Source organism: Carlito syrichta, unplaced genomic scaffold, assembly GCF_000164805.1.
Source record: "Carlito syrichta isolate Samal-C Ts95f unplaced genomic scaffold, Tarsius_syrichta-2.0.1 Scaffold307019, whole genome shotgun sequence".
Lineage (NCBI taxonomy): Eukaryota > Metazoa > Chordata > Mammalia > Primates > Tarsiidae > Carlito > Carlito syrichta.
This window is the reverse complement of record NW_007251115.1, coordinates 731,305-743,670: the sequence shown is the minus strand read 5'-3', so window position 1 is coordinate 743,670 and position 12,366 is coordinate 731,305. Positions and strand designations below refer to the sequence as shown.

Below are 12,366 nucleotides of genomic sequence, written 5' to 3'. Positions count from 1 at the left end.
TTATTGCTTCAAATAAACTCACAGTTAGTGTTACAAATAGGCCATTATTATTTTAATAGTTAGAAAATAGACATAAAAACAAGGAAAAAGCACTCTTTATTTTGTGATCCTTTTTCCCACTACAATACTAGGTGACTATGTTAACAGTCACATTTGTTTGCGTCCTTTCCAAAGCATGATGCTCAAATCATTGTTTTCTTAAGAATACAACACTATCAAACTTATTGCAGGTATGAATGAGCAAAAAAAAAAAAATACAATGTCCTAAACCTGACTTACCAATATGTACCTCTGGACCAAAGGATACCAGCAAAGAGATTGTGACTAAACCCACATGACCTACTCTCTTTATCAGAAAAGAGATATCTATCCCATTCTTTCATGAGCAGTCAACCTCATTTCTGTTTCATTCAGGTCAGCCTATAGCAACTTGAATGACAATGTTAAGTACTATAATATCTTAATAGCAGAAACTGTGATGATATAATCATTACAATAGTAATATCAAGGTTAATAACTTGAAAATCACTGCCCTGGTGTATCTCTCATCTAACTCTCTCCTGTGAAACATATATAACCCTAATTTATCAGGCCTCTGAACCCATATGCTGAGCATGTGACATACAATACTTTCTTTATTCCTCACAGCAACTCTAGAATTAAGTACAGTCACCTCTCAGTAATCACAGGGGATTGGTTCCAAGACCTCTACAGATACCAAAAACCACGGAAGTTCAAGTTCTTGCTATAAAATGGTGTGGTATTTGCATATAGTCTATACATATCCACCCTCACACTTTAAATTGTCTCTAGATTAAATTGTCTAGGGAATAATGGCAAGAAAAAAATCTGTACATATTCAGTGCAGTTAAAACTTTTTCCTAATATTTTTAATCTAAGGTTAGTTGAATCCATGGATTTGGAACCCACAGATATGGAGGGCCAACTGTACACATAGTTCTATTTTATAGGCATATATAAGGGAACAGTGTTCATAAAGTTTAAATGATTTGCCCAAGGTCACACAGCTGATAAATATCAGGGCCAGGCCTAAAACCCAGGTCTGACTTCCTAGCTTATACCATTCATGCCTGAGATATATATTAGGACTAAGCTATTTTGAGGTATATATTAGGTTCTTTCCTGGAGTTCACCTAGTCCTCTCTTTGCTTTGCTGACTTCTCATTCTTCAAGTTTTAACTCAAATTTCACCTCTCCCTGACCACATAAGTTTAACGTGGCATCACTATTTCTTTCCCTTACAGCACTTAGCATAGTCTGTTGTCTTCAAGTTAATTATTTGTTGACTTGCTAGCTTCTCCACTTGAATATAAGCTCTGTAAGAGGAAGTCCCTTAACTGTCTTGCTCCCCATGGTGTTTCCAGTGCCTAGAACAGCACTTGGCCCTGGAAGACTTGCAGTAAAAACCTGTTGAATAGTCACTGAGTGAATTTTACTGATTTTGTTTGGGACACACGCAGGTGGTAGCAAATGCCTGGTTCTCCATCATTATCTGTGGAATGTTGAATGGACTCAAAGTGGAGACCCAAACATTGGAAGGAAAGAGTGCTCCAGAGACCCTGGACTTTTGGCTAGCACTGGACATCAGAGACACTTTTTAGAGGATCTGAGCTTCTCAATTATGACCTGCATAAGACTCGGTAACCCAGTCAGAGCTTTACACTTACAACTAGTTTGCAGTGTTTGCATGAGTCCTGAGAGCCCAGGTTGTTTACACTGTGCTCCAAGAGGTTCTAGGGTTTTAGGAAGATGTTTCAGGGTCTTCCTTAGGAAAGATAAATGACTATGGAGTCTAAGTGAAAAGAACTCTAGGTCCCTCATCCATCTTTCTTTCAAATAGGGATGGTCTACTTCTGTGTGACTTGTTGTAGTGGATTGAATAGTGGCCCACAAAAATTCATGTCCATCCAGAACTTCCAAATGTTATCTTTTTGGGAAATAGAGTCTTTGTGGCCTTAAATCATACAGTTTGGAGTGAGTCCTAAATCCTATGATCAATGTCCTTACACAGAAAGGAGAAGACACAGAGGAGAACATCATGTGAAGACAGAGGCCGAGGTTGGAATGCAAGCAGCACCAAGGATTGGAGTCCAAGCAGCATCAAAGATTGCTGGCAACCCTAAGCAGCTAGAAGAAAGGGAACCACCCCTCCCAACACCTTGATTTTGGACTTCTTATCTCTAAAACCATAAGAGAATAAATTACATTATGTTAAGTCACCCAGTTTATGGGAACTTGTTACAGCAGCTCCAGGAAACTGACACACATATAATAGACTTTTATGTCAGATGCAATTTGTAGACATGTTCCACTTATTTTCAAAATAATTAAAAACTGCATTGGAGTATCTCCCCTCTTTCCCCCATGTCCCATGCATATGTAGTTCATGCTTGCTCTGAGCTGTATTCAAAGCACCATACCTTGGATTAACTGGCATGTAAGTCAACAAAATTTTCTCTCTCATGGGGCTGGTGCTGCCGTCACTGCTAAGATGTCCAGAACCTCCTGGCCACTTCCTCCCTTTACTTCCCAAATTGTTCTCATGATAACAACCCTAGAAGGGCCTCTTCAGTCATCTTTGAGTCTTAACATACGTGTACCTCTTAGGCCAACTCTGGCTAGAAGCCGGAAGAGAGGCAGGAGGATGTCATAGTCTGGAGAAGCGGTCCTTGCTGTGTTCACCAGGGTCTGTAGAAGGGCCTCACTGCCACCTTTGCTGATCATGTAGTGAATCCTCCGGTCTGTGCCTGAAAGAGAACCCAGAGAAAAGTAATAACCCTCATTTTCCTTGGAGCAGAAGGCAGACCTCACAGCTAGAGACAGAGCAGGAATGGGTTCATTTCAATGCAAAAACCAAAATGGTATAGTTCTTGGAACAACCTGTGCTAAAACTGTGCTATTAGGTAAGGGAATGAGGGTGTGAAATGGAGAAATAATGGAATATTTAAGAACTTGACTGAGCATGGTGGCTCAAGCCTGTAATCTCAGCACTTTGGGAAGCCGAAGTGAAGGGATTGCCTGAGCCCACAGGTTTGAGAATAGCCTGGGCAACTTGGCGAAACAATAAATTTTTGTTAAAAATTAGCCAGGTATGGTAGTGTGCACCTGTAATACTGGCTACTTGGAAGTCTGAGATGGAAGGATCGCCTGAGCCCAGCAGGGGTGGCCATGAGCATGCTACTGCACTCCAGCCTGGGCAATAGAGTGAGACTCCAACGCAAAAAAAAAAAAAAAGAAAAGAAAGAAAGAAAAAAGAACTTAGTTGTATTTACCTGCAGAAGCTGTAATAGAGCCTAGAATCCACTTACCTATGAATTAATACTGATGAATATTCAGTATATGTGTGTATACATTTGCGTACACATATGTAAATATGCATACAGGCTTATGCACAATCACATACTTCATAAAAGAGAAAATATTATCCCTCCATTATATGTTTGAATAATCTGTAACAGGAATTGTGATGATAACCTTACCTAGAATAATTATATTAATGACATAATGATTTTTGATGCTGACCTTCAGAAAAGGATGGGAGAAAGATATGGAAACCATTGGAATAGTCCCTTAAGAAACAAACATCTAAATATCCTATCTAGGGAATTTTGAGGAAGGTCTGGAGCTGAGATGAACTATTGGTCTTTCTACCTAAGAACGATTTTGAACAAGGACCTCTCCCACTTTGCCCAAGGACAAGCTTAAAGGCAGTGATTACTTTTCAACTTGACCCAGGGTGATTCTCTGTGCACTGGGTATGGTGTCCAACAGGGTAAAACAATACCAAAGAAGACCATCTCATATTTCATCCTAGTGAAAAGTAGCATTCCCTACAAAAGGAATAGTAATCACTATCTGTATCAGAGAGAACTCCAAGATTTCATTCTTAGAGTTTCAGATGCCTTTGGACAAACTGAAAACAGCTCTATCCAAGAAGACAAGTAGCTGCACCTACACAGGGAAACTCACTTAAAAGGCTAGAGGGAAGTGTCCCTGCCAGTGGAGGGCAGTACAGCCTTTGGAAAGACTCCAGTATGATGGGACTCTTCACCTTGTAACTATAATCTTGGGGGCTATGATTTTGAAGTGTCATTCATTTTTGGTATTGCTCTTTGGTGTTTTTCTCGCTAATGTAATGTGGTCAGCCTACATAGAAGTGCAAATTGAGTGAATATTGAAATGTCCAAAAACCTTAGCAGGAACTTGAGCTAGTAGAGGCATGCTCCAGTTAAACTTGATTGCGATGTAGTCAACCCTTCTTCTAATCTCTGCAAACTTGACAACTACCATACTTCTAAGGTTAGCTCCTGCCTCATATTCCTGTCCTCACTTGAAATATATAAGGGGCGGTCAATACCTAACTGTCCTATACGGGCCACAATTGAAGAGAGCAGAGGGAGGAAAGGGGTAGAACTGCTGAGAGGTAGCTCTCCCTGAGGAGAGCTCAGAGGTAGCCACAGGCTCCTGGAGGTCCTTGTCTTCATAGATGAGAAACCATAAAATAACCTCCCAGAGTCTAAATTCCTCCTTAGTTTGGGTAAACATAGGGTAGGTGACAAGACTGAAGAGCCAAAGTGCAATCACTCCAGTTTATTCTGGACTTTATTAACCTTAAAGGAAAAACATGGGCTGGTGATTCTACCTCTCACAGGAAACTAGAGTTAAAACAAAGCCCCAGGTCACAGAGGTTCCTGGGAGAGACTATAGTGGGCACATTCCCACGTCTACCATATGAGGGTATGAGGGTATAGACTACTCACCAACAGAAAGCAGATCTCCAAGGACCTTGAGAATGGTCAGGGTGGACTCCCTGTCACAGGAGCTCTGCAATGAGAACACAGGCAGCTATCTCAAGAAGGAAAGCAAGAGAAAGGAGGCAGAACGGCCTAAGATACACCTGAAAATGGCAAGGCTATATTTCCCTCCATAGAGAAAGGCTTACTGCTCAAAAGGCAGGCAAGGAGGCGCACTCAATAAAGGACCCAGGGGCTACACCTCCATATTTGGTCTTCAGGGTTCAGCAAAATGAACAAAAGGATAAACAATTAACAATTTACACAGAAAACAGGCAAGAAAAAAGAGGCTTTGTTGGCCAGAGTAAATCAGATCTGTTATCTCAATAGACTTGGATTATTTTTTAATGTAGGGCAGAGCCAAGAAACAGAAATCCATTAAAAGGTTCTGATGGAAAGACTTCTCTGATCCTTAAGAATGAATTCTTATTTTTCTCAAGAGAAGCCCACAGCAGTGTCAAATAATATTATGGCAATGCTCTGAGGGATCATCTCTATGCTGAACACTCTACCCTTTTATTATAAAGAAAAGAAGGGAATCCATATAGCAAAGTCAGAAGTACCATCCAGTCCAGGTTCCCAAAACTCAGGCCAGTGCTCTACACTGTAAGACTTCTTTTGAAGCAGGGTATATTATTTAAGGCAAAGTTTCTAACCTTCCCATTAGTAAGATTCATGCTCCTCATCTACTTCAAAGACCTCACTAATTCCCCATTATATATAGGATAAAGACATAGTTCATTAATAGGATTTCCAAAACTCTACCTGCTATTGTCTTGCTCATTTCTGCAGCTGAATTATTCATTATAACACCCCTGCCCAAAATATATGCTTTAGCAACGTGAAGCCACTTTTAGTTTCAGTCTCAAATCATACCATTTCTTACCTCTGTAGCATTAATCATACTCTTCCCTCTTCCTGTAGCACTTTCCCCTACCTCTCAGTCTGGTCAATACCAGCTCATCCTTCAGGTGCACTACGGCTCCACAAGATTTCCACCCTACCCACAGGCTGGGTCCAGAGTCCCTTTTGTCTCTACATCACTCTGGTCTCAGCTCTGACAGCGTATTTGCCACTTAGTATTGGTATCGTGGTATAATCCTGCTGCAAATCCACCCCCTCTAGGAATTAACATCTTTAAAGAAAGCATAGGGGAAATACTTCAGGACATTAGTCTGGGAAAATATTTTATGAGTAAGACCTCAAAAGCATAGGGAGTAAAAGTAAAAATAAGCAAATAGGATTATATCAAACTATAAAGCTTCTCCACAGGAAAGGAAACAACAGAGTAAAAAGACAGCCTACAGAATGGGAGAAAATATTTGCAAACTATTCACCTGAGAAAGGATTAACATCCAGGATATACAAGGAACTCAAACATCTCAACAGAAAAAAAAATCTCTTTTTAAAATGGGCAATGACATGAACAAATATTTCTCAAAAGCCATACAGATGGCCAACAAATAAGTGAAAAAACATGCCCAACATCACTAATCATCAGGGAAATGCAAATCAAAACCACAATGAGAGATCATCTCACCCCAATTAGGATGACAAAAAGGCAAAAAATAATCAATTCTGGCAAGGATGTGGAGAAAAGGGAACTCTTATACACTGTTGGTGGGAATGTAAGCTAGTACAGTCACTATGGAGCACAGTACAGAGGTTCCTCAAAAAATAATAGAAATGCCATATGATCTAACAATACCACTACCAATACAAGCATTTAGCCAAAGAAAAGTAAGTCAGTATATCAAACAGACATCTGCACCCCCATGTTTATGGCAGCACTATTGGCAATAGCTGGGATATGAAATCAACCTAGGTGTCCAACAACAGATGAGTGGATAAAGAAAAAATGTGGTGTGTATTTACACAATGGGATATTATTCAGCCATTAAAAAGGAATAAAATCCTGTCATTCATAGCCACAAGGATAGAACTGGAGAACATTGTGTTAAGTGAAATAAGCCAGGGAAAGAAAATTAAATGCCACACATTTTTACTCGTATGTGGAAGCTAGAAAATGTTGATCTCACAGAGTAAAATATAGAACAAAGGATCCACAAGTTGGAAAGATAGGGGAAAGGGAGGATAGGGAGAAATTTGTTAAAGAATACAAAATTACAGCTAGATAAGTGAAATACCTGCATCTTATAGCACAGTAGAATGACTACAGTTAATACTTTATGTAAGCTTGGAATAGCTAGAAGGAGGATATTGAATGTTCACAACACAAAGAAATGATAAAAGTTTAAAATGATGGATGTGCTAATTACCCTAATTTGATCACTATGTATTATATGTATCAAACATCACTATGTACCCCCAAAGTATATGCAATTATTATGTTAATTAAAAAATAAAAGCAGAACCATAATCAGTCAATCAATCAATCAGAAGGAACCAAGTTTTGTATATATCTATTTCTGGCATTTAGTACAAGGGATGTTCCAGAGAAGGTGTGAAATAAATATTTGTTGAATTGAATATAACCGAACCAAAAAAATTGCCAAGGGAGCCAAGAAGTCCAACATCATGTCAAGGCAGAATGGTGCTTACATTTTCTTCAGTCTTGAGTTTAAGGCCCTACAGGAAATTATACTTCAAAATCCCAGCCAGAGCCACTTACCTTGGCACATTTAAGGAGACATCGAAAAACTACAGTAATCAGAATAACAACTTAATGCTATATTTTTACAAATCAAAATCAATGCAAAAAAAATCATGATGAACAAAGCATCAAAATATAACTCTCTAGCTCCTATTCTGGGTGGGATGAGATCTCTGGGGATCCCTTGGCACTTGTTATCTACACTTACTCAGGAAAAAGGCTTGGGTTTACTCTGACAGCTTCTTCCCTAGGAGCTTTGGCCTAACAATGACAGTCTCAGCATATACTTTGCTGATACTTCCCGTCACCACCACACTCAATGGCAACAGGCGGCATCATTCTCTAAGTCTCCAAGTCCACACCACCCTCCAGTAACTGCCACATATACATGCAAATCAATGTCAGTGTCTTCCCATCACTAGTCTATGAAAAACTAGAAATGGGAACCAAGAAGCAGCCCAAAAACTGACCTATCATTTTGAAGAATTTGCAGGACTCCGGCCCCTTGAAAGTGGACCCAATGATGGTTCACAGTAGAAAACAAAGTCTCTGGAGTAGTTTCCCTGATCAACACTGATATTTCTGTATCAACCCCCAGGACACCCATCTTTCTGTGAAGAGGAGAAGGATAAAGCCTTTTGTAAGACTGTAAATTGTTGTGTAATTTTCAAGATGCTGGATTCATTCATTAATTATGAGTAATGAGTAAGAAAAGGGAAAATAAGAGGAATGGAGAGATGAGAAAAGGGAAAGAGAAAAACTATAAGGTAGAAACTGACTGAAGGAGAAGAAAAGATCTAGACATAACTTCCTTTCATTCAATGATTCATGCTTTCTTCCCACAAATATTTACTGGGAATCATCTATGTTCCAGTCACCGAGCCAGACACTAAGGATACAAACGAATCACAGCACAACCTTCTTTCATGGGGCTCCAGACTGTGCTGAGGTCAACCGCTGGCAGATAGTTAAGACCAAAGACAGCCAGGGCTGTGACAGCGGTAAACATCAATGCTGAGAGAATTCTGGAAAGGAGTACTGAACTCAGCCAGGTCTCTGAGAAACCAAGTAGAAAAGGGGGGAAAGGATGTTTCAGCTAGGCTGTAGCCCTGTGTGCTCAGAGGGAAGCAATGTAGAGCATGGTGGGCTGAGAAGGAATATGCGTTTGGTATAACCAGATTGAATAAAGCAGAAAGTGAAGGGAATTATGAATTTCTTGTGGGCAAAAACTAGCTTGCCTATTTCCATCTCACAAGTTGTAATCAATAATCCATATATTTTATTAATTTCTCAAGCTAAGCAATGGCCTGCTTTATTACAAAGACCACCGATACTCCCTGGGAGCCAGCATTGTCTCACACACATCAGTCATTCCTCTGTAGTTGCTCCATATTTGTAGTCGCTTCAAATATGGAATAGTCAAATGTTGATAGAAAATGTGGGTCCCCTCCCCTGTCCAGCATATGGGCCATGGTCTGGGGGCTTTTCATTGTTTGTGTTCCAAAATCTGTAGTTTCAGTGACTGACCTCCCAGGAATCTGTGTGAGACCCATATTCTTCTTTTGATTTTTCTTCATTTGTGTAAATGCCCCCGCCCCCTTTTTTTACCTCTTCTTTAATTCTGTTGTTCAGGGATGCTTTGTTTTACTTCTGTGTGCCCAATCTCCTATTCTTCCTTATGTGAATCCTCTGGCTTTGTTCAATTCTGAAGCTGGACTGTGGGTTGGAGGTTGTACTTTTTGAAGTTTTGAGATTTAATTGAGGGGAGAGCTGTCTTTCTCTTTTCTGTATGATTGGCTTGTAACTGAATACAAGCTCATAACAGGAAAAGAAAACCTGAGTGGATGTCTAAAGAAGGATTTTGGGGAAAAAAATTCACAAGAATTTTTTTTTAAAAGCATTAAAAACAAAAAAAAACTTTCCTGTTACAAGACCTTGTTGTATGAAGACAATCATAGGTTCTAAGTAATTATTAAGCCACCAGATTAACTCTATAGAACCACCAACTACTTGTGGACTTTCAGATATGTGAAATAATATATAACCTCACTTATGAAAGACACTTTTAGGGAATTTAAATGTGACTGAGAAAATAAGAAAGTTTTATATCTGTATGCACCCTCATCCCAAGCACTATAGTCTTAATAAATAGTAAAAACTATTAATTTCACAAACAAACCATAGGGGTAGCCCACTTTAAGGGAGCAAGCCTATATAATTTGCTTTCAGGGACCAAAACTATACCCCTACTGCATGGACAGATTGTAAGGCAGTGGAAGTGGGTTTCAAGGGGCCCACATACCTGTCAGTGGATACTGGGATCTGCAGATAGCTTCTGAGTCACAGCTCCCCTTTCAAATCTCAAAACTGCAAAAAGTACAGTCCCCCAACACACAGTCCAACTTCAGAACTGAACAAAACCACAGGCTCCACATAAGGAAGAATAGGTGATTGGGTAAACAGAAGTAAAACAAAACATTCCTGAACAACAGAATTAAAGAAGAGGGAAAAGGAGGGGGGAAGAAAATCTACATAAATGAAGAAAAACCAAAAGAAGAATATGGATCTCACACAGACCCCTGGGAGGTCAGTCACCGAGAATACACTTTGGAACACAAAGAATGAAAAGCCCCAAAATGACTGGTCTCAAACCACAAACCTAAATATCAAGACTTTAATAGAGAGAATAGAGTTGAGGAGAAACAAGAGGAAAGAATGAAGGAGTTGATAACTGAGATGATGGCAATAAGGACTACAGTGAATGAAATAAATAAACTGATAGGCATGCAAAGCAGAATTTGCCAAGCAGAAGAAAGAATTTCAGAGCTTGAGTACCAAAATATAGAACTAATACAAACTGTCTTTTTAAGAAGCTTAAAAAGAACAAAACCTTCAAGAGATGAGTGATTATTTTAAGAGGCCAAACCTAAGAGTAATTCAACTTCCTGAGGCAGAATGAGAGACAGAGACCACCCTGGAACAAACATTCCATGAAATTATTCAAGAAAACTTCCCTTATCTCATCAGTGATGTAACCACTCAAACACAAGAGATTCAGAGAACCTCTGCAAGACAACAAATGAGAAAAACACATCATAGACACAATAATTCGCCTACACAAAGTAGGTATAAAAGAGAAATTCCTAAAGGCAGCAAGAGAAATAGGTCAGACTACCTACCAGGGAAGACCAATTAGAATAGCTGCACATTTATCTACAGAAACACTTCAGGCTAGAAGAGCTTGGAGTCCAATATTCAAATATAAACAATTTCTCAAATATAAACAATTTCAAATATAAACAAGTTCTCAAATATAAACAATTTCATCCAAGAATTACCTACCCAGCTAAGCTAAACTTCATCAGTGATGGAGAATTAAAATCTTTCCGACATTTAATCCCTGAGAACTTATGCTCTACAAGAAACATTTTAAAAAGTATTAAACACAGAAGAAAAAAAAAGAATGACAATGCCCTTTACAAGAATGCAGGAAAAAGATTGAAAATTCACATGAATCAACCCAAAATCAAAAGAAAAACAACAAACATCAACAACAACAGCAAACTCTATCAGAACCTCATGACAGGGTTAAACTCTCATATTTCAATAATTAGACTGAATGTGCATGGACTAAATGAACCACTAAAAAGGCATAGAATGGCAAAATGGATAAAATATCATGAGGCAACAATATATTGTCTCCAAAAGACTCAGAAAGGACACTCACAGACTCAAAGTAAGAGGATGAGAAACAAAATTTCAGGCGAATGGAACACAAAAGAAAGCAGGAGTCACAATCTTAATATCAGACAAAATACCCTTTAAGCTATCAAAAAATTTAAAAAGATACAGAAGGTCACTACATAATGATAAAAGGTTCAATCCATCAACAAGAAATATCTATCTTAAACATATATGCTTCCAACATAGGAGCATCAACTTTCATAAAGCAGCTTCTAGGTAAACTTAAAAAAGATGTCGACTCTATCACTATCATAGCTAGGGACTTAAATACCCCACTCATAGCTAGGGACTTAAATACCCCACTTAAATACCCTAGATAGATCATCCAGACAAAAAATCAACAAGGAAATCCAGAACCTCAACATGATGCTTGACCAAATGGACATAATTGATATCTACAGAACACTCTACCCAACAACCATGGAGTATACATTCTACTCATCACTTATGAAAGATACTTTTAGTGAAATCAAATGTGACTGAGGAAATAAGAAAGTTTTATACCTTGTATGCTTTGTACGCTCTTGCCAAACACTATGATCTTAATAGATAGGAAAAACTATTGATTTCACAAACAAACCATAGGGCCAGCCCATCAGAGATTCCTGCTGTCTCACAGAAACTAAGAGACAGTATCATCATACAGATGTTGAACTCATATGCTCTCACTCAGCTCTGAGCCAGAATAAATCAGCACAATATTGCTTTTCTTTAAGTAGAAATTATGGCCATCAGTGGAGGAAAAAAGTCCCACAAAAATCTCAACTGGCATTAATTTTTGTACTGCTATATTTACCAATAAATATTTTATACTATTTAGAAGAATAATGCAAAGCTGTTACCTCACCCACAGTAATAATAAATGAACAATTAAACAAGGCAGGATATGATATACCTCAATTTTCCTTTAATGATCCTTTTAAATGAATCATTGAGTAATCCCCTGTTATTTAATACTTTCCTATTTTTAAAAATTGATCTGCCAAGCTTTCAGGGAGACACAGGCAGTTGGAAGAACAAATAGTGTCTTTCACAGTCTGTGGGGTTTTGAACTGCAATTTTCTCCAATACTGTTTTGAATTTGTTATTCCTTCCTTTAAAATCTTCTATGTTTCCCTGTTGCCTCCCTCCTCCTGATGCCTCACATGGTATGAAAATAACACCCTTCATATCACTCTGCCTTTAGAGTCTCAT

General features: G+C 38.7%; 1 protein-coding gene across 1 annotated transcript in view; it reads right to left on the bottom strand.

Moving 5' to 3' along the window:
* AGBL1 (ATP/GTP binding protein like 1) overlaps positions 1–12,366 on the bottom strand; it is a gene marked incomplete at its 3' end in the record, with an annotated part of 74,046 nt that overhangs the window by 4,457 nt on the left and 57,223 nt on the right. The window contains exons 2-3 of the mRNA XM_021715343.1: positions 4,782–4,866; positions 2,622–2,768 (exon numbers count right to left, since the gene is read on the bottom strand). Of these exons, the coding sequence (XP_021571018.1) occupies positions 2,622–2,768; positions 4,782–4,866 (232 nt within the window). The remainder of the gene's footprint in view (positions 1–2,621; positions 2,769–4,781; positions 4,867–12,366) is intronic.